We start from the raw sequence: 23,166 nt of genomic DNA, 5'->3' as shown, positions 1-23,166 counted from the left end.
AGATGCATTTAAGGGGAAGCTGGATAAGCACATTGGGGAGAAAGGAATCGAAGGGTATGTTCGATGAAGTAGGGTGGGAGGAGGCTCATTTGCAGCATAAACACCTGCAAGGACCAGTTGGCCGAATGGCTTGTTTCTGTGCTGTAGAATCATTAGCGTTACAGCAAAGAAGGTCGTCACTGGGCCCAGCAGGTCGGTTATGTCGCACAAATTGTCCAATTCAGCTAGACAACAGTGTCGAGGGTTATAGCCCAGTCTGATGGGTATAGGGGATGATAGCCCAGTCTGATGGGTATAGGGGATGATAGCCCAGTCTGATGGGTATTGGGGATGATAGCCCAGTCTGATGGGTATAGGGGATGATAGCCCAGTCTGATGGGTATAGGGGATGATAGCCCAGTCTGATGGGTATAGGGGATGATAACCCAGTCTGATGGGTATAGGGGATGATAGCCCAGTCTGATGGGTATAAGGGATGATAGCCCAGTCTGATGGGTATAGGGGATGATAGCCCAGTCTGATGGGTATTGGGGATGATAGCCCAGTCTGATGGGTATTGGGGATGATAACCCAGTCTGATGGGTATAGGGGATGATAGCCCAGTCTGATGGGTATTGGGGATGATAACCCAGTCTGATGGGTATAGGGGATGATAGCCCAGTTTGATGGGTATAGGGGATGATAACCCAGTCGGATGGATATAGGGGATGATAGCCCAGTCTGATGGGTATAGGGGATGATAGCCCAGTCTGATGGGTATAGGGGATGATAGCCCAGTCTGATGGGTATAGGGGATGATAACCCAGTCTGATGGGTATAGGGGATGATAACCCAGTCTGATGGGTATAGGGGATGATAACCCAGTCTGATGGGTATAGGGGATGATAACCCAGTCTGATGGGTATAGGGGATGATAGCCCACTCTGATGGGTATAGGGGATGATAGCCCAGTCTGATGGGTATAGGGGATGATAACCCAGTCTGATGGGTATAGGGGATGATAACCCAGTCTGATGGGTATAGGGGATGATAGCCCAGTCTGATGGGTATAGGGGATGATAGCCCAGTCTGATGGGTACAGGGGATGATAGCCCAGTCTGATGGGTATAGGGGATGATAGCCCAGTCTGATGGGTATAGGGGATGATAGCCCAGTCTGATGGGTATAGGGGATGATAGCCCAGTCTGATGGGTATAGGGGATGATAGCCCAGTCTGATGGGTATAGGGGATGATAGCCCAGTCTGATGGGTATAGGGGATGATAGCCCAGTCTGATGGGTATAGGGGATGATAGCCCAGTCTGATGGGTATTGGGGATGATAGCCCAGTCTGATGGATATAGGGGATGATAGCCCAGTCTGATGGGTATAGGGGATGATAGCCCAGTCTGATGGGTATAGGGGATGATAACCCAGTCTGATGGGTATAGGGGATGATAGCCCAGTCTGATGGGTATAGGGATGATAACCCAGTCTGATGGGTATAGGGGATGATAACCCAGTCTGATGGGTATAGGGGATGATAGCCCAGTCTGATGGGTGTAGGGGATGATAACCCATTTTGATGGATATAGGGGATGATAGCCCAGTCTGATGGGTATAGGGGATGATAACCCAGTCTGATGGGTATTGGGGATGATAGCCCAGTCTGATGGGTAATGGGGATGATAGCCCAGTCTGATGGGTATAGGGGATGATAACCCAGTCTGATGGGTATTGGGGATGATAACCCAGTCTGATAGGTATAGGGGATGATAGCCCAGTCTGATGGGTATAGGGGCTGATAACCCATTCTGATGGGTATAGGGGATGATAGCCCAGTCTGATGGGTATTGGGGATGATAACCCAGTTTGATGGGTATTGGGGATGATAACCCAGTCTGATGGGTATAGGGGATGATAGCCCAGTCTGATGGGTATTGGGGATGATAACCCAGTTTGATGGGTATTGGGGATGATAACCCAGTCTGATGGGTATAGGGGATGATAGCCCAGTCTGATGGGTATAGGGGATGATAGCCCAGTCTGATGGGTATTGGGGATGATAACCCAGTCTGATGGGTATAGGGGATGATAACCCAGTCTGATGGGTATAGGGATGATAGCCCAGTCTGATGGGTATTGGGGATGATAACCCAGTCTGATGGGTATAGGGGATGACAGCCCAGTCTGATGGGTATAGGGATGATAGCCCAGTCTGATGGGTATTGGGGATGATAACCCAGTCTGATGGGTATAGGGGATGATAACCCAGTCTGATGGGTATAGGGGATGATAACCCAGTCTGATGGGTATAGGGGATGATAACCCAGTCTGATGGGTATAGGGGATGATAGCCCAGTCTGATGGGTATAGGGGATGATAACCCAGTCTGATGGGTATAGGGGATGATAACCCAGTCTGATGGGTATAGGGGATGATAGCCCAGTCTGATGGGTGTAGGGGATGATAACCCAGTTTGATGGGTATAGGGGATGATAACCCAGTCTGATGGGTATTGGGGATGATAGCCCAGTCTGATGGGTAATGGGGATGATAGCCCAGTCTGATGGGTATAGGGGATGATAACCCAGTCTGATGGGTATTGGGGATGATAACCCAGTCTGATGGGTATAGGGGATGATAGCCCAGTCTGATGGGTATAGGGGATGATAACCCAGTCTGATGGGTATTGGGGATGATAACCCAGTCTGATGGGTATAGGGGATGATAGCCCAGTCTGATGGGTATTGGGGATGATAACCCAGTTTGATGGGTATTGGGGATGATAACCCAGTCTGATGGGTATAGGGGATGATAACCCAGTTTGATGGGTATTGGGGATGATAACCCAGTTTGATGGGTATAGGGGATGATAGCCCAGTCTGATGGGTAGGGGATGATAGCCCAGTCTGATGGATATAGGGGATGATAGCCCAGTCTGATGGGTATGGGGGATGATAGCCCAGTCTGATGGGTATAGGGGATGATAGCCCAGTCTGATGGGTATAGGGGATGATAGCCCAGTCTGATGGGTATAGGGGATGATAGCCCAGTCTGATGGGTATTGGGGATGATAGCCCAGTCTGATGGATATAGGGGATGATAGCCCAGTCTGATGGGTATAGGGGATGATAGCCCAGTCTGATGGGTATAGGGGATGATAGCCCAGTCTGATGGGTAATGGGGATGATAGCCCAGTCTGATGGGTATAGGGGATGATAGCCCAGTCTGATGGGTATTGGGGATGATAACCCAGTCTGATGGGTATAGGGGATGATAGCCCAGTCTGATGGGTATAGGGGATGATAACCCAGTCTGATGGGTATTGGGGATGATAACCCAGTCTGATGGGTATAAGGGATGATAACCCAGTCTGATGGGTATAGGGGATGATAACCCAGTCTGATAGGTATAGGGGATGATAGCCCAGTCTGATGGGTATCGGGGCTGATAACCCAGTTTGATGGGTATAAGGGATGATAACCCAGTCTGATGGGTATAGGGGATGATAACCCAGTCTGATGGGTATAGGGGATGATAGCCCAGTCTGATGGGTAATGGGGATGATAGCCCAGTCTGATGGGTATAGGGGATGATAGCCCAGTCTGATGGGTATAGGGGATGATAGCCCAGTCTGATGGGTATAGGGGATGATAGCCCAGTTTGATGGGCATAGGGAATGATAGCCCAGTCTGATGGGTATAAGGGATGATAGCCCAGTCTGATGGGTATAGGGGATGATAGCCCAGTCTGATGGGTATAGGGGATGATAGCCCAGTCTGATGGGTATAGGGGATGATAGCCCAGTCTGATGGGTATAGGGGATGATAACCCAGTCTGATGGGTATAGGGGATGATAGCCCAGTCTGATGGGTATTGGGGATGATAACCCAGTCTGATGGGTATAGGGGATGATAACCCAGTCTGATGGGTATAGGGGATGATAGCCCAGTCTGATGGATATAGGGGATGATAACCCAGTCTGATGGGTATAGGGGATGATAACCCAGTCTGATGGGTATAGGGGATGATAGCCCAGTCTGATGGGTATAGGGGATTATAACCCAGTTTGATGGGTATAGGGGATGATAGCCCAGTCTGATGGGCATAGGGGATGATAACCCAGTCTGATGGGTATTGGGGATGATAACCCAGTCTGATGGGTATAGGGGATGATAACCCAGTCTGATGGGTATTGGGGATGATAACCCTGTCTGATGGGTATAGGGGATGATAGCCCAGTCTGATGGGTATAGGGGATGATAACCCAGTCTGATGGGTATTGGGGATGATAACCCAGTCTGATGGGTATAGGGGATGATAGCCCAGACTGATGGGTATAGGGGATGATAACCCAGTCTGATGGGTATAGGGGATGATAGCCCAGTCTGATGGGTATTGGGGATGATAACCCAGTTTGATGGGTATTGGGGATGATAACCCAGTTTGATGGGTATTGGGGATGATAACCCAGTTTGATGGGTATAGGGGATGATAGCCCAGTCTGATGGGTATAGGGGATGATAGCCCAGTCTGATGGGTATAGGGGATGATAACCCAGTCTGATGGGTATAGGGGATGATAGCCCAGTCTGATGGGTATAGGGGATGATAGCCCAGTCTGATGGGTATAGGGGATGATAGCCCAGTCTGATGGGTATTGGGGATGATAGCCCAGTCTGATGGATATAGGGGATGATAGCCCAGTCTGATGGGTATAGGGGATGATAGCCCAGTCTGATGGGTATAGGGGATGATAGCCCAGTCTGATGGGTATAGGGGATGATAGCCCAGTCTGATGGGTATTGGGGATGATAGCCCAGTCTGATGGGTATAGGGGATGATAACCCAGTCTGATGGGTATTGGGGATGATAACCCAGTCTGATGGGTATTGGGGATGATAGCCCAGTCTGATGGGTATAGGGGATGATAGCCCAGACTGATGGGTATAGGGGATGATAACCCAGTCTGATGGGTATAGGGGATGATAGCCCAGTCTGATGGGTATTGGGGATGATAACCCAGTTTGATGGGTATTGGGGATGATAACCCAGTTTGATGGGTATTGGGGATGATAACCCAGTTTGATGGGTATAGGGGATGATAGCCCAGTCTGATGGGTATAGGGGATGATAGCCCAGTCTGATGGGTATAGGGGATGATAGCCCAGTCTGATGGGTATAGGGGATGATAGCCCAGTCTGATGGGTATAGGGGATGATAGCCCAGTCTGATGGGTATAGGGGATGATAGCCCAGTCTGATGGGTATTGGGATGATAGCCCAGTCTGATGGGTATAGGGGATGATAGCCCAGTCTGATGGGTATAGGGGATGATAGCCCAGTCTGATGGGTATAGGGGATGATAGCCCAGTCTGATGGGTATAGGGGATGATAGCCCAGTCTGATGGGTATTGGGGATGATAGCCCAGTCTGATGGGTATAGGGGATGATAACCCAGTCTGATGGGTATTGGGGATGATAACCCAGTCTGATGGGTATAGGGGATGATAACCCAGTCTGATGGGTATTGGGGATGATAGCCCAGTCTGATGGGTATAGGGGATGATAACCCAGTCTGATGGGTATTGGGGATGATAACCCAGTCTGATGGGTATAGGGGATGATAACCCAGTCTGATGGGTATTGGGGATGATAACCCAGTCTGATGGGTATTGGGGATGATAACCCAGTCTGATGGGTATTGGGGATGATAACCCAGTCTGATGGGTATAGGGGATGATAACCCAGTCTGATGGGTATTGGGGATGATAACCCAGTCTGATGGGTATTGGGGATGATAACCCAGTCTGATGGGTATTGGGGATGATAACCCAGTCTGATGGGTATTGGGGATGATAACCCAGTCTGATGGGTATTGGGGATGATAACCCAGTCTGATGGGTATAGGGGATGATAACCCAGTCTGATGGGTATTGGGGATGATAACCCAGTCTGATGGGTATTGGGGATGATAACCCAGTCTGATGGGTATTGGGGATGATAACCCAGTCTGATGGGTATTGCGGATGATAACCCAGTCTGATGGGTATTGGGGATGATAACCCAGTCTGATGGGTATTGGGGATGATAACCCAGTCTGATGGGTATAGGGGATGATAACCCAGTCTGATGGGTATTGGGGATGATAACCCAGTCTGATGGGTATTGGGGATGATAACCCAGTCTGATGGGTATTGGGGATGATAACCCAGTCTGATGGGTATAGGGGATGATAACCCAGTCTGATGGGTATTGGGGATGATAACCCAGTCTGATGGGTATTGGGGATGATAACCCAGTCTGATGGGTATTGGGGATGATAACCCAGTCTGATGGGTATTGGGGATGATAACCCAGTCTGATGGGTATTGGGGATGATAACCCAGTCTGATGGGTATTGGGGATGATAACCCAGTCTGATGGGTATTGGGGATGATAACCCAGTCTGATGGGTATAGGGATGATAACCCAGTCTGATGGGTATTGGGGATGATAACCCAGTCTGATGGGTATTGGGGATGATAACCCAGTCTGATGGGTATTGGGGATGATAACCCAGTCTGATGGGTATAGGGGATGATAACCCAGTCTGATGGGTATTGGGGATGATAACCCAGTCTGATGGGTATTGGGGATGATAACCCAGTCTGATGGGTATTGGGGATGATAACCCAGTCTGATGGGTATTGGGGATGATAACCCAGTCTGATGGGTATTGGGGATGATAACCCAGTCTGATGGGTATAGGGGATGATAACCCAGTCTGATGGGTATTGGGGATGATAACCCAGTCTGATGGGTATTGGGGATGATAACCCAGTCTGATGGGTATTGGGGATGATAACCCAGTCTGATGGGTATAGGGGATGATAACCCAGTCTGATGGGTATTGGGGATGATAACCCAGTCTGATGGGTATTGGGGATGATAACCCAGTCTGATGGGTATTGGGGATGATAACCCAGTCTGATGGGTATTGGGGATGATAACCCAGTCTGATGGGTATTGGGGATGATAACCCAGTCTGATGGGTATAGGGGATGATAACCCAGTTTGATGGGTATTGGGGATCATAACCCAGTCTGATGGGTATTGGGGATGATAACCCAGTCTGATGGGTATAGGGGATGATAACCCAGTTTGATGGGTATTGGGGATCATAACCCAGTCTGATGGGTATAGGGGATGATAACCCAGTCTGATGGGTATTGGGGATGATAACCCAGTCTGATGGGTATTGGGGATGATAACCCAGTCTGATGGGTATTGGGGATGATAACCCAGTCTGATGGGTATTGGGGATCATAACCCAGTCTGATGGGTATAGGGGATGATAACCCAGTCTGATGGGTATTGGGGATGATAACCCAGTCTGATGGGTATAGGGGATGATAACCCAGTTTGATGGGTATTGGGGATCATAACCCAGTCTGATGGGTATAGGGGATGATAACCCAGTCTGATGGGTATAGGGGATGATAACCCAGTCTGATGGGTATTGGGGATGATAACCCAGTCTGATGGGTATAGGGGATGATAGCCCAGTCTGATGGGTATAGGGGATGATAACCCAGTCTGATGGGTATTGGGGATCATAACCCAGTCTGATGGGTATAGGGGATGATAGCCCAGTCTGATGGGTATAGGGGATGATAACCCAGTCTGATGGGTATTGGGGATCATAACCCAGTCTGATGGGTATAGGGGATGATAGCCCAGTCTGATGGGTATAGGGGATGATAACCCAGTCTGATGGGTATAGGGGATGATAACCCAGTCTGATGGGTATAGGGGATGATAACCCAGTCTGATGGGTATTGGGGATGATAACCCAGTCTGATGGGTATTGGGGATGATAACCCAGTCTGATGGGTATTGGGATGATAACCCAGTCTGATGGGTATTGGGGATCATAACCCAGTCTGATGGGTATAGGGGATGATAACCCAGTCTGATGGGTATTGGGGATGATAACCCAGTCTGATGGGTATAGGGGATGATAACCCAGTTTGATGGGTATTGGGGATCATAACCCAGTCTGATGGGTATAGGGGATGATAACCCAGTCTGATGGGTATAGGGGATGATAACCCAGTCTGATGGGTATTGGGATGATAACCCAGTCTGATGGGTATAGGGGATGATAGCCCAGTCTGATGGGTATAGGGGATGATAACCCAGTCTGATGGGTATTGGGGATCATAACCCAGTCTGATGGGTATAGGGGATGATAGCCCAGTCTGATGGGTATAGGGGATGATAACCCAGTCTGATGGGTATTGGGGATCATAACCCAGTCTGATGGGTATAGGGGATGATAGCCCAGTCTGATGGGTATAGGGGATGATAACCCAGTCTGATGGGTATAGGGGATGATAACCCAGTCTGATGGGTATTGGGGATGATAACCCAGTCTGATGGATATTGGGGATGATAACCCAGTCTGATGGGTATTGGGGATGATAACCCAGTCTGATGGGTATTGGGGATCATAACCCAGTCTGATGGGTATAGGGGATGATAACCCAGTCTGATGGGTATTGGGGATGATAACCCAGTCTGATGGGTATAGGGGATGATAACCCAGTTTGATGGGTATTGGGGATCATAACCCAGTCTGATGGGTATAGGGGATGATAACCCAGTCTGATGGGTATAGGGGATGATAACCCAGTCTGATGGGTATTGGGGATGATAACCCAGTCTGATGGGTATAGGGGATGATAGCCCAGTCTGATGGGTATAGGGGATGATAACCCAGTCTGATGGGTATTGGGGATCATAACCCAGTCTGATGGGTATAGGGGATGATAGCCCAGTCTGATGGGTATAGGGGATGATAACCCAGTCTGATGGGTATTGGGGATCATAACCCAGTCTGATGGGTATAGGGGATGATAGCCCAGTCTGATGGGTATAGGGGATGATAACCCAGTCTGATGGGTATAGGGGATGATAACCCAGTCTGATGGGTATAGGGGATGATAACCCAGTCTGATGGGTATTGGGGATGATAACCCAGTCTGATGGGTATTGGGGATGATAACCCAGTCTGATGGGTATTGGGGATGATAACCCAGTCTGATGGGTATTGGGGATCATAACCCAGTCTGATGGGTATAGGGGATGATAACCCAGTCTGATGGGTATTGGGGATGATAACCCAGTCTGATGGGTATAGGGGATGATAACCCAGTTTGATGGGTATTGGGGATCATAACCCAGTCTGATGGGTATAGGGGATGATAACCCAGTCTGATGGGTATAGGGGATGATAACCCAGTCTGATGGGTATTGGGGATGATAACCCAGTCTGATGGGTATAGGGGATGATAGCCCAGTCTGATGGGTATAGGGGATGATAACCCAGTCTGATGGGTATTGGGGATCATAACCCAGTCTGATGGGTATAGGGGATGATAGCCCAGTCTGATGGGTATAGGGGATGATAACCCAGTCTGATGGGTATTGGGGATCATAACCCAGTCTGATGGGTATAGGGGATGATAGCCCAGTCTGATGGGTATAGGGGATGATAACCCAGTCTGATGGGTATAGGGGATGATAACCCAGTCTGCAATCAGAGGATAGCAGGAAACCCCCTGATGATTACCACCTCCCTCAGCTGATGAATCAGTACTCCTCCATGTTGAACACCACTTGGAAGAAGCACTGAGGGTAGCAAGGGCACAGAATGTACTCTGGGTGGAGGACTTCAATGTCCATCACCAAGAGTGGCTCAGTAGCACCATTAATGACCGAGCTGGCCGAGTCCTGAAGGACATAACTGCCAGACTGGGCCTGTGACAGGTGGTGAGTGAACCAACACGAGGGAAAAACCTACTTGACCTCAACCTCACCAATCTACCTGGCGCTGATATATCTGTCCATATCTGCATATGTATCTATAGGAGTGACCACCGCACAGTCCTGTGGAGCTGAAGTCCCGTCTTCACACTGAGGACACCCTCCATCATGTTGTGTGGCACTACCATTGTGCTAAATGGGATAGATTCAGAACAGATCTAGCAGCTCAAAACTGGGCATCCATGAGGCGCTGTGGGCCATCAGCAGCAGCAGAATTGTATTCTACCACAATCTGTAACCTCATGGCCTGGCATATCCCCCTCACGCTACCATTACCATTAAGCCAGTTCAATGAGGAGTGTAGAAGAGCATGCCAGGAGCAGCACCTAAAAATGAGGTGCCAGTTTTGGGAAACTGCAACACAGGACTACATGCATGCTAAAAAGCAGAAGCAGCATGCTATAGACAGAGCTAAGTGATCCCACAATCAATGGATAAGATCAAAGCTCTGCAGTCCTGGCACTTCCAGTCATGAATGGTGGTGGACAATTAAACAACTAACGGGAGGAGAAGGCTCCATGAACATCTCCATCTTCAATGATAGCCGAGCCCAGCACGTGAGTGCAAAAGACAAGGAAACCATTTTCAGCCAGAAGTGCCAAGTGGATGATCCATCTCGGCCTCCCCCTGAATTCTCCACCATCACAGAAGCCAGTCTTCAGCAAATTCGATTCACTCTACGTGATATTAAGAAACAGCTGAGTGTACTGGATACAGCAAAGGCTATGGGCCCCGACAACAACCCGGCTATTGTGCTGAAGACTTGTGCTCCAGAACTAGCCGCGCATCTAGCCAAGCTGTTCCAGTACAGCTACAACACTGGCATCTATCTGACAATGTGGAAAACTGCCCAAGTATGTCCTGTCCACAAAAAGCAGGACAAATCCAACCTGGCCAATTACCGCCCCATTCAGTCTACTCTCAATCATCAGCAAAATGATGGAAGGTGTCATCGACAGTGCCATCAAGTGGCACTTACTCACCAATAACCTACTCACCGTCGCTCAGTTTGAGTTCCGCCAAGACCACGCGACTCCAGACCTCATTACAGACTTAGTCCAAACAGGGACAAAAGAGCTGAATTCCAAAAGTGAGTTGAGAGTGACTGCCTTTGACACCAAAGTAGCATTTGACCGAGTGTGGCATCAAGGAACCCTAGTAGAATTGAAGTCAATGGGAATCAGGGGGAAAACGCTCCACTGGTTGGAGTCATATCTAGCACAAAGGAAGATGGTTGTGGTTATTGGAGGCCAATCATCTCAGCCCCAGGACATCGCTGCAGGAGTTCCTCAGGGCTGTGTCCTAGGCCCAACCACCTTCAGCTGCTTCATCAATGACCTTCCCTCCATCATAAGGTATGAAGTGGGTATTTTTGCTGATGATTGCACAGTGTTCAGTTCCATTCACAACTCCTCAGATAATGAAGCAGTCCATGCCCGCATGCAACAAGACCTGGCCGACATTCAAGCTTGGGCTGATAAGTGGCAGGTAACATTCGCGCCACAGAAGTGCCAGGCACTGACCATCTCCAACAAGAGAAAGTCTAACCACCTCCCCATGACATTCAATGGGTTTACCATCGTTGAATCCCCCACCACCAACATCCTGAGGGTCACTATTGACCAGAAACTTAACTGGACCAGCCACAAGAATACTGTGGCTACAAGAGCAGGTCAAAGGCTAGGTATTCTGCGAGTGATCTCCTCCTGACTCCCATCTACAAGGCACAAGTCAGGAGTGTGATGGAATACTCTCCACTTGCCTGGATGAGTGCAGCTCCAATAACACTCAAGACGCTTGACACCATCCAGGACAAAGCAGTCCACTTGATCAGCACCCCGTCCACCATGTCAAACATTCACTCCCTCCACCACCGGCGCACCGTGGCTGCAGTGTGGACCATCTACAAGATGCACTGCAGCAAGTCGCCAAGGCTTCTTCGGCAGCACCTCCCAATCCCGCGACCTCTACCATCTAAAAGGACAAGGGCAGCAGATGCATGGGAATGCCACCACCTGCAAGTACCCCTCCAAGTCACACACCATCCTGACTTGGAAATATATCGGCCGATCCTTCATCGTCGCTGGGTCAAAATCCTGGAACTCCCTCCCTAACAGCACTGTGGGAGCACCTTCACCACACGGACTGCAGCGGTTCAAGAAGGTGGCTCACCACCACCTTCTCGAGGGCAATTAGGGATGGGCAATAAATGCTGGCCTTGCCAGCAACACCCACATCCCGCGATTGAATAAAAAAGTCTGATGGGTATAAGGGATAATAGCCCAGTCTGATGGGTATAGGGGACGAACGTTGTCTGATGGGTATAGGAGATGATATCTCAGCCTTCTTTTATTGAGACCCTTCACTGAAGCTCAAGGCCAAGTGTATATAAGACCATCACGGGTGCAAACATTGGGAGAGAATGTGAGGTCAGTAAGTGACAACGACGCCATGTTTGGGTTTAAAAGCCTGTAAAGTGCAGGAGGGACAGACTGGAGGCAGTAAAAAGCCCCGCAGGTTTCAGGTCCTTGTCCAGATGGAGTTATACAGACACACATTACAGACAAATGTGACTCAGTTAAATGCACACAGCCAGACATAATACAAAAAGTGACTAGCAGTACACATCTTGTTCACACTGATTGGAGTAGAGTCCCATTGTGTAACGTATTGAGTCTAACATCCCTTAATCTGCTACAGAGAATGTAGAACACCAGAAATCACTGCCTCAGTGGCAATCGGCAATTCAGGGGATGTTTCGTTTCTGAGCAAGGCTGTACCAGGTTTGGGTGGATTAACTGGAGAGTACGGCAGTTTTGAGGCAACGGCAGCAGCTCGGTCCCTTGGGTGTCGGATAGCACAAAGTTTCCTGTACTTTTTAAATGTGGTTCGGGTTCCTGCCTCTACCACCCTTTCAGGCAGTGAGTTCCAGACCCCCACAACCCTCTGGGTGAAGAAATTTCCCCTCAAATCCCCTCTAAACCTTCCAATTACTTTAAATCCGTGCCCCCTGGTTTTTGACCCCTCTGCTAAGGGAGATAGGTCCTTTCTATCCACTTTATCTAGGCCCCTCATAATATTATACACCTCAATAAGGTCTCCCCTCAGCCTCCTCTGTTCCAAGGAAAACAGACCCAGCCTATCCAGTCTTTCCTCATAGCTAAGATTCTCTACTCCCAGCAACATCCTTGTAAATCTCCTCTGTACTCTCTCTAGTGCAATCACATCTTTCCTGCAATGTGGTGACCAGAACTGCACGCAGTATTCTAGCTGAGGCCTAACTAGTGTTTTATACATTTGAAGTATAACCCCCCCCTGCTCTTGTATTCTATGCCACGGCTAATAAAGGCAAGCATTCCGTATGCCTTCTTAACCACCTTATCTACCTGGCCTGCTACCTTCAGGGATCTGTGGACATGCACTCCAAGGTCCCTTTGTTCCACTACACTGCTCAGTGTCCTACCATTTAATGTGTATTCCCTTTCCTTGTTAGCCCTCCCCAAATGCATTACCTCACACTTCTCCGGATTGAATTCCATTAGCCACATTTCTGCCCACCTGACCAATTTATTGATATCTTCCTGCAGTCTACAGCTTCTTTCTTCAGTATTAACCGCACAGCCGATTTTAGTATCATCTGCAAACGTCTTAATCATACCCCCTATATTCAAGTCAAGATCATTGATACATACCACAAAAAGTGGTACCTTATTGAATGCTATGGTGTATATAGGAAGATATACATTAACATATATATCTGTGTTTATCTATATGTAAATATATCATTATTTATATTTAAGTACATTTACAAATATCTGTGTCTGAGGGAGGGGAGAGATTGAGGGAGAGGAAGACTGAGGGACAGGGTGGCTGAAGAAGGAGAGACTGAGGGAGGGGAGCCTGAGGGAGGGGAGACTGAGGGAGGGGAGACTGACTGAGGGAGGGGAGACTGAAGGAGGGGAGACTGACTGAGGGAGGGGAGACTGAAGGAGGGGAGATTGAGGGAGGGGAGATTGAGGGAGGGGAGATTGAGGGAGGGGAGGGGAGACTGAAGGAGGGGAGATTGAGGGAGGGGAGATTGAGGGAGGGGAGACTGACTGAGGGAGGGGCGACAAGGAGGGGAGATTGAGGGAGGGGAGATTGAGGGAGGGGAGATTGAGGGAGGGGAGGGGAGACTGAAGGAGGGGAGATTGAGGGAGGGGAGATTGAGGGGGAGACTGAGGGATGGAGACTGAGGGAGAGGAGACTAAGGGAGGGGAGACTGAGGGAGGGAGGGGAGACTGAAGGAGGGGAGATTGAGGGAGGGGAGATTGAGGGAGGGGAGATTGAGGGGGAGACTGAGGGAGGGGAGATTGAGGGAGGGGAGATTGAGGGGGAGACTGAGGGAGGGGAGATTGAGGGAGGGGAAATTGAAGGAGGGGAGACTGAGGGGGAGATTGAGGGAGGGGAGACTGAAGGAAGGGGAGACTGAGGGAGGGGAGATTGAGGGAGGGGAGACTGAAGGAGGGGAGACTGAGGGAGGGGAGATTGAGGGAGGGGAGACTGAAGGAGGGGTGACTGAGGGAGGGAGATTGAGGGAGGGGAGACTGAAGGGGGGTGACTGAGGGAGGGAGATTGAGGGAGGGGAGACTGAAGGGGGGTGACTGAGGGAGGGAGATTGAGGGAGGGGAGACTGAGGGAGGGGAGATTGAGGGAGAGACTGAGGGAGGAGAGACTGAGGGGGGAGAGATTGAGGGGGGAGACTGAGGGAGAGACTGAGGGAGGTGGGACTGAGGGAGGGGGAGACTGAGGGAGGGAAACTGAGCGAGGGTGACTGATGGAGAGGGAAGACTGAGTGAGAGGAGAGGGAGGGAGGGGGAGACTGAGGGATGGAGTCTGAGGGAGGGGTCTGAGGGAGGGGAGACTGAGGGAGGGAGATTGAGCGAGGGTGACTGATGGAGAGGGAGACTGAGGGAGAGGAAAGTGAGGGAGGGGATATTGAGGGAGGGGAGACTGAGAGAGGGGAGAGTGAGGGAGGGGGAGACTGAGCGATGGAGACTGAGGGAGAGGAGACTGAGGGAGAGGAGATTGAGGGAGGGGAGACTGAGGGAGAGGAGACCGAGGGAGGGGAGACTGAGGGATGGAGACTGAGGGAGAGGAGACTGAGGGAGGGGAGACTGAGGGAGGGGAGACTGAGAGAAGGGAGAGGGAGACTGAGTGATGGAGACTGAGGGAGGGGAGACTGAGGGAGAGGAGACTGAGGGAGAGGAGACTGAGGGAGGGGAGACTGAGGGAGAGGAGACTGAGGGAGGGGAGAATGAGGGATGGAGACTGAGGGAGAGGAGACTGAGGGAGGGGAGACTGAGGGAGAGGAGACTGAGGGAGGGGAGACTGAGGGAGGGGGAAATGGAAACTTATCTGTGTTTATGTTTATGTCTGTGATCATATAGCTGCGTTTTTTTGTCCCAGTGTGTAATCACATGAGGTTTGTGGTTATACATAGTGGGCTAGGGTACGGTGGGCGAGGGTACGGTGGGTGAGGGTACGGCGGGTGAGGGTATGGCGGGTGAGGGCACGGTGGGTGAGGGTACGATGGGCGAGGGTACGGTGGGCGAGGGTACAGTGGGCGAGGGTATGGCGGGTGAGGGTACGGTGGGTGAGGGCACGGTGGGTGAGGGTACGGTGGGCGAGGGTACGGTGGGTGAGGGTACGGTGGGTGAGGGTACGGTGGGAGAGGGTACGACGGGCGAGGGTGTGGTGGGCGAGGGTGTGGTGGGCGAGGGTACGGCGGGCGAGGGTATGGTGGGCGAGGGTACGGCGGGCGAGGGTGTGGTGGGCGAGGGTACGGTGGGCGAGGGTGTGGTGGGCGAGGGTACGGTGGGTGAGGGTACGACGGGCGAGGGTACGGCGGGCGAGGGTACGGCGGGCGAGGGTACGATGGGCGAGGGTACGGTGGGCGAGGGTACGGTGGGCGAGGGTACGGTGGGTGGTTTTCAGAAGCTTTTGATAAGGTTCCACATGAGAGAATTCAAATTGAGACAAAAGCCACTGGAGTCTGGGATAGAGTTGGGAACTGGAAATAACATTGGTGAAAGTATAAGAAACAGGGAGCACCAGTGAGAGGACTTCAGTCGGACTGGGGAGAGATGTTCAGTAGAGTTTAGTAGGGATCAATGCTCAGAATGCCCGTTGTTTAAATGAGCTTGCATTCTGAAAGTTAATGGAAGTTTGTCACACAGATGATGCTAAAATAAGCAGTGCAGTAAAACTGAGGATACAGGGAAAGGTTTGCAGAGGGTTTGATGATTTATGAGGACAGATGGCAGGTGACAGCTAACACTGTCAACTACAAAGTGTTGCACATTGGATAAAATAATGTGCGCAATAAGGACAGGATGAATTAGCACTGGGGGACGAGAGGCATCTGGGGTGTAACAGTGGCCTCGTCTCCAACAATGTCCAGACACTGTGGTGAGGAGCGTATCAAGCTGAGAGAATTCTGGGATATACGGGCAGAACAGTGAAAGCAAAGGGGGTGTGAGGGCATGCTGATCTCGTACCATACACGGGCCTGGCCTCAGTTGGAGTTCTGCCTACAGCTCTGTGGACACCGCACTACGTTAGGGATGTGGAAATATTGGAGAGGTTCAGAGAAGAGCAACATGTGGAAGAGTTAAGGTACTGAGGATGGGCTTCATTGGGTGAGGGTATTGGGAGGGATAAGCTTCAATGGGAGAGTGAGGGTATTAGAGGGATGGTCTTTGATGGGAAAGTTAGAGTATTAGAGGGACTTAGGAACATAGGAACAGGCCCCTTCAGCCTGTTCCACCAAAGGGTGATCTTTGGTAGCCAACCAGTCTATTCTCGTCATCGACTTTCCTTATGTTTTCATTTAGTGGGCTAGACATGGGCCGTGTTCCTACCGCAGTCCCAAAGCTCAACATTCTGATTTGTTTGAAATAAAAATAAATGATTCAGATTATTATAAAGCTACTGCAGACAGTGGTAAATTCATATATGAATGCAAAATATTTAAGATGTTTGGGAATAGAGAATGAGATGTGAGTAATTTAGGGATTGGTATGCAATACCAATTAAAAAGCTTTGGAAACTTTGGCATTCTAGTTTAGATTTTGAAGAAGCCTTGTTGAGTTACTGCAGTGCATCTTGTAGATGGTACACACTGTAGCCACGGTGCGCCGGTGGTGGAGGGAGTGAATGTTTGACATGGTGGATGGGACGCCAATCAAGTGGACTGCCTTTGTCCTAAACAGTGTCGAGCTTCTTGAGTGTTGATGGAGCTGCACTCATCCAGGCAAGTGGAGAGTATTCTGTCACACTCCTGACTTGTGCCTTGTAGATGGTGGAAAGCCTTTCAGGAGTCAGGAGGTGAGTCACTCGCCGCAGAATACCCAGCCTCTGACCTGCTCTTGTAGCTACAGTATATATGTGGCCAGTCCTGTTGAGCTTCTGGTCAATGGCAGCTTAGAATTTGATGCTGTAAATTAAAGAAAGACTTGCATTTATATAGCGCCCTTCATGACCACCGGACATCTCAAAGCGATTTACAGCTAATGAAGTACTTTTGAAGTGGAGCCACTGTTGTAATGTGGGAAATGCGGCAGCCAATCTGCGCACAGTAAGCTCCCACAAACAGCAATGTGATAATGACCAGATAATCTGTTTTTGTTATGTTGATTGAGGGATAAATATTGGCCGGGACACCGGGGAGAACTCCCCTGCTCTTCTTCAAATTGTGGCCATGGGATCTTTTACATCCACCCGAGAGAGCAGACGGGGCCTCGGTTTAACATCTCATCTGAAAGACAGCACCTCCGACAGTGCAGCATTCCCTCAGCACTGCACTGGAGTTATGGGCTCACGTCCGTGGAGCGGGACTTGAACCCACAACCTTCTGACTCAGAGGCAAGTGTGCTACCTACTGAGCCCCAGCTCAGATTAGACCAATAAATGTAGACAGATAAAATGATATAGAAATATTAAAATGCAGCACCCCACAGGTGGATGAACTTGCAGAATTTCAGTTGCACAACCTGAATTAATTCACGTCACATAAGACAAATGGCTAAGTTCTATAATGTGCTGGTAATTTCCTACATCACAACAGTGACTACACTTCAACAAGTACTTCATTGTTGTAAAACGCTTTGGGACGTCCGGTGGTTGTGAAAGGTGCTATATAAATTTAAGTCTTTCTTTCATTTTTCTCTGATTACGGTGAAATGGGGAAATCTGAAGGTTTAACACTGCGCTCGGGGAGCAACACAGAGATTTTAGATAAATATTGAAGGAAAAGGAGCTGTCTGGCTCAGCGGTGGAGTGGGACTCATTGGATAGAAACATAGAAGATAGGAGCAGGAGTAGGCCATTCGGCCCCTCGAGCCTGCCCAGCCATTCAATGAGATCATGGCTGATCATCCAAACTCAGTACCCTGTCCCTGCCTTCTCCCCATACCCCTTGATCCCTTTAGCGTTAAGAAATATATCCAACTCCTTCTTGAATATATTTAATGAATTGGCCTCCACTGCCTTCTGTGGTAGAGAATTCCACAGGTTCACCACTCTCTGGGTGAAGAAATTCCTCCTCATCTCTGTCCTAAATGACTTACCCCTTATCCTTAGACAGTGACCCCTGGTTCTGGACTCCCCGCCATCGGGAACATCCTTCCTGCATCTAGTCTGTCTAGTCCTGTTAGAATTTTATAAGTTTCAATGAGATCCCCTCTCATTCTTCTAAACTCCAGCGAGTATAAGCCCAATCGACCCAGTTTGAATGAGTTCTTTGCACTTTTTAATTTGCACTATGGATAGGAAGAAGTTTTTATTCACCATTCTCACGATGGTGCAGAGAGCCGGCACGGGGACGAGGGGCCGAATGGCCGCATCATTCCATGAGCTGCCAACTGAATTATGGTTGTACAACCATTAATGGTCAGCGGAACGACCTCGCTTTAAGGCGGCCGCCGGGTGCCACCAGGCGGGGTCTCCATGGAGACGGGAAGCGCGGAGCGGGGATCCCGGGGTCGGAGCCAGCGCTAGGCCGCGGCCGGAGCCTGGGGCGTCGCGCTGGGAGGCAGGCGGCCTGAGAGGCGCCGCGATTGGAGGCCGAGGCCCGGGGTTAGAGGCGGAGTCTGAGAGAGGGAGAGATTCAAACCCCCACCCTGTCACCCTCCCTCAATCACCGCCTGCCGGAGCCGGAGTTTGCCGAGCGCGGCCGGAGCCGGACGAAAGTTGCCGAGTGCGGCCTGGAGATTTCCGAGCGCGGCCGGAGATTGCCGAGCGCGGCCGGAGTCGGAGCCGGACGAAAATTGCCGAGCGCGGCCGGAGATTGCCGAGCGCGGCGGCGGCGGGAGACGCACGGCCACACCGAGGAGGCGGAGCGGAGCCGGAGCCCGAGCCCGAGCGCCAGGCCGCGGGAGCAGCCCCCCACCCACCCCCTCCGCCCGCACCGCCCAGGGCGCGCAGCAAGATGGCAGCCAACATGTACCGGGTCGGAGGTGGGTACCGGGGTCGGGAGCGGGCCGAGCCGGGCCGGGGAGGGAGCTGAGTGCGGGGTGCCGGGGCCCTGACCCCCGGGGGAAGCTCTCTGTGTGTGTGAGTGTGGGGCGGACAGCCAGGCCTCACCAGCGGCAGCCCATCTGAGGAGGGGCTCGGTGCGGCGGGGGCAGAGCGGGCCCGGGTGGAGAGGGTGAGAGAGGCTGACCCGGCCCGGCGGCCCCCGTCTGTGTGTCTCTTCCCCCCCCCCCTGTCTGTGTTCCCCCCCTCCCCCCCTGTCTGCGTTCCCCCCCCCCTCCCCCCCGGTCTGTGTTCCCCCCCCCCCCGGTCTGTGTCCACCCCCCCCCCCCCGGTCTGTGTCCACCACCCCCCCCCCCCCGGTCTGTGTCCACCACCCCCCCCCCCCGGTCTGTGTCCACCCCCCCCCCCGGTCTGTGTCCACCCTCCCCCCCCGGTCTGTGTCCACCCCCCCCCCCCCCGGTCTGTGTTCCCCCCCCCCCGTCTGTGTTCCCCCCCCCCCGTCTGTGTTCCCCCCCCCCCCGTCTGTGTTCCCCCCCCCCCCCCGTCTGTGTTCCCCCCCCCCCGTCTGTGTTCCCCCCCCCCGTCTGTGTTCCCCCCCCCCGTCTGTGTTCCCCCCCCCCCGTCTGTGTTCCCCCCCCCCCCGTCTGTGTTCCCCCCCCCCCCGTCTGTGTTCCCCCCCCCCCCCCCCGTCTGTGTTCCCCCCCCCCCCGTCTGTGTTCCCCCCCCCCCCCGTCTGTGTTCCCCCCCCCCCGTCTGTGTTCCCCCCCCCCCGTCTGTGTTCCCCCCCCCCCGTCTGTGTTCCCCCCCCCCCGTCTGTGCTCCCCCCCCCCCGTCTGTGCTCCCCCCCCCCCCGTCTGTGTTCCACCCCCCGTCTGTGTTCCCCCCCCCCCCGTCTGTGTTCCCCCCCCCCCCGTCTGTGTTCCCCCCCCCCCCCCGTCTGTGTCTCCCCCCCCCCCCGTCTGTGTCCCCCCCCCCCCCCCGGTCTGTGTCCCCCCCCCCCCCCCCCCCCCCCCCCCCCCCCCCCGGTCTGTGTCCCCCCCCCCCCCCGGTCTGTGTCCCCCCCCCCCCCCCCCCGGTCTGTGTCTCTTCCCCCCCCCCCGTCTGTGTTCCCCCCCCCCCCCGTCTGTGTTCCCCCCCCCCCCGTCTGTGTTCCCCCCCCCCCCCGTCTGTGTTCCCCCCCCCCCCCCGTCTGTGTTCCCCCCCCCCCCCGTCTGTGTTCCCCCCCCCCCCCCCGTCTGTGTTCCCCCCCCCCCCCCGTCTGTGTTCCCCCCCCCCCCCGTCTGTGTTCCCCCCCCCCCCCCCCGTCTGTGTTCCCCCCCCCCCCCCCCGTCTGTGTTCCCCCCCCCCCCGTCTGTGTTCCCCCCCCCCCGTCTGTGTTCCCCCCCCCCCCGTCTGTGTTCCCCCCCCCCGTCTGTGTTCCCCCCCCCCCGTCTGTGTTCCCCCCCCCCCGTCTGTGTCCCCCGCCCCCCCCCGTCTGTGTCCCCCCCCCCCCGTCTGTGTCTCCCGTGTCTCCCCCCCCCCCCGTCTGTGTCTCCCCCCCCCCCCGTCTGTGTCTCCCCCCCCCCCCCCCGTCTGTGTCCCCCCCCCCCCCGTCTGTGTCCCCCCCCCCCCGTCTGTGTCCCCCCCCCCCCGTCTGTGTCCCCCCCCCCGTCTGTGTCCCCCCCCCCCCCGTCTGTGTCCCCCCCCCTCCCCCCCCCCGTCTGTGTCCCCCCCCCCCGTCTGTGTCCCCCCCCCCCCCGTCTGTGTCCCCCCCCCCCCCCGTCTGTGTCCCCCCCCCCCCCCCCCCCCGTCTGTGTCCCCCCCCCCCCCCCCCCGTCTGTGTCCCCCCCCCCCCCCCCCGTCTGTGTCCCCCCCCCCCCCCCCCCCCCCCGTCTGTGTCCCCCCCCCCCCCCCGGTCTGTGTCCCCCCCCCCCCCCCCCCGGTCTGTGTCTCTCCCCCCCCCCGGTCTGTGTCTCTCCCCCCCCCCCGGTCTGTGTCTCTCCCCCCCCCCCGGTCTGTGTCTCTCCCCCCCCCCCGTCTGTGTCTCTCCCCCCCCCCCCCGTCTGTGTTCCCCCCCCCCCCGTCTGTGTTCCCCCCGTCCCCCCCCCCCGTCTGTGTTCCCCCCCCCCCGTCTGTGTTCCCCCCCCCCCGTCTGTGTTCCCCCCCCCCCGTCTGTGTTCCCCCCCCCCCGTCTGTGTTCCCCCCCCCCGTCTGTGTTCCCCCCCCCCCGTCTGTGTTCCCCCCCCCCCCGTCTGTGTTCCCCCCCCCCCCGTCTGTGTTCCCCCCCCCCCCGTCTGTGTTCCCCCCCCCCCGTCTGTGTTCCCCCCCCCCCGTCTGTGTTCCCCCCCCCCGTCTGTGTTCCCCCCCCCCCGTCTGTGTTCCCCCCCCCCCCGTCTGTGTTCCCCCCCCCCCCCCGTCTGTGTTCCCCCCCCCCCGTCTGTGTTCCCCCCCCCCCCCCCGTCTGTGTTCCCCCCCCCCGTCTGTGTTCCCCCCCCCGTCTGTGTTCCCCCCCCCCGTCTGTGTTCCCCCCCCCGTCTGTGTTCCCCCCCCCCCCCGTCTGTGTTCCCCCCCCCCCCCGTCTGTGTTCCCCCCCCCCCCGTCTGTGTTCCCCCCCCCCCCCCGTCTGTGTTCCCCCCCCCCCCGTCTGTGTTCCCCCCCCCCCGTCTGTGTTCCCCCCCCCCCCGTCTGTGTTCCCCCCCCCCCCCGTCTGTGTTCCCCCCCCCCCCCCCGTCTGTGTTCCCCCCCCCCCCGTCTGTGTTCCCCCCCCCGTCTGTGTTCCCCCCCCCCGTCTGTGTTCCCCCCCCCGTCTGTGTTCCCCCCCCCGTCTGTGTTCCCCCCCCCCGTCTGTGTTCCCCCCCCCGTCTGTGTTCCCCCCCCCCGTCTGTGTTCCCCCCCCCGTCTGTGTTCCCCCCCCCCGTCTGTGTTCCCCCCCCCCGTCTGTGTTCCCCCCCCCGTCTGTGTTCCCCCCCCCCGTCTGTGTTCCCCCCCCCCGTCTGTGTTCCCCCCCCCCGTCTGTGTTCCCCCCCCCCCGTCTGTGTTCCCCCCCCCCGTCTGTGTTCCCCCCCCCCCGTCTGTGTTCCCCCCCCCCCGTCTGTGTTCCCCCCCCCCCGTCTGTGTTCCCCCCCCCCGTCTGTGTTCCCCCCCCCCGTCTGTGTTCCCCCCCCCCCCGTCTGTGTTCCCCCCCCCCGTCTGTGTTCCCCCCCCCCGTCTGTGTTCCCCCCCCCGTCTGTGTTCCCCCCCCCCGTCTGTGTTCCCCCCCCCCGTCTGTGTTCCCCCCCCCCCGTCTGTGTTCCCCCCCCCCGTCTGTGTTCCCCCCCCGTCTGTGTTCCCCCCCCCGTCTGTGTTCCCCCCCCCCGTCTGTGTTCCCCCCCCCCCGTCTGTGTTCCCCCCCCCCGTCTGTGTTCCCCCCCCCCGTCTGTGTTCCCCCCCCCCCGTCTGTGTCCCCCCCCCGTCTGTGTCCCCCCCCCCGTCTGTGTCCCCCCCCCGTCTGTGTCCCCCCCCCGTCTGTGTCCCCCCCCCGTCTGTGTCCCCCCCCCGTCTGTGTCCCCCCCCCGTCTGTGTCCCCCCCCCGTCTGTGTCCCCCCCCCGTCTGTGTCCCCCCCCCCGTCTGTGTCCCCCCCCCCGTCTGTGTCCCCCCCCCGTCTGTGTCCCCCCCCCGTCTGTGTCCCCCCCCCCGTCTGTGTCCCCCCCCCCGTCTGTGTCCCCCCCCCGTCTGTGTCCCCCCCCCGTCTGTGTCCCCCCCCCGTCTGTGTCCCCCCCCCGTCTGTGTCCCCCCCCCGTCTGTGTCCCCCCCCCGTCTGTGTCCCCCCCCCCGTCTGTGTC

The 23,166-nt window shown here is 54.8% G+C and overlaps 1 protein-coding gene across 9 annotated transcripts in view; it reads left to right on the top strand.

The window, feature by feature from the left end:
* Positions 1 to 18,795: 18,795 nt before the first annotated feature.
* Positions 18,796 to 23,166, top strand: part of LOC147096799 (metastasis-associated protein MTA1-like) — a 171,738-nt gene continuing 167,367 nt past the window's right edge. For 6 of the 9 annotated variants that reach the window (XM_085973428.1, XM_085973436.1, XM_085973434.1 and 3 more), the window contains exon 1: positions 18,801 to 19,346. In XM_085973428.1, the coding sequence (XP_085829554.1) occupies positions 19,319 to 19,346 (28 nt within the window). In that variant the 5' untranslated portion in view covers positions 18,801 to 19,318. Of the gene's footprint in view, positions 19,347 to 23,166 lie in introns of all 9 variants that reach the window. The other 3 variants (XM_085973429.1, XM_085973430.1, XM_085973431.1) reach the window with 3 other exon arrangements.

The sequence above is a fragment of the Somniosus microcephalus genome, chromosome 34 (assembly GCF_052327205.1).
Source record: "Somniosus microcephalus isolate GS21.2 chromosome 34, FLI_Smic_1.0, whole genome shotgun sequence".
Classification (NCBI taxonomy): Eukaryota; Metazoa; Chordata; class Chondrichthyes; order Squaliformes; family Somniosidae; genus Somniosus; species Somniosus microcephalus.
This window is presented reverse-complemented; position numbering and strand designations above follow the sequence as displayed.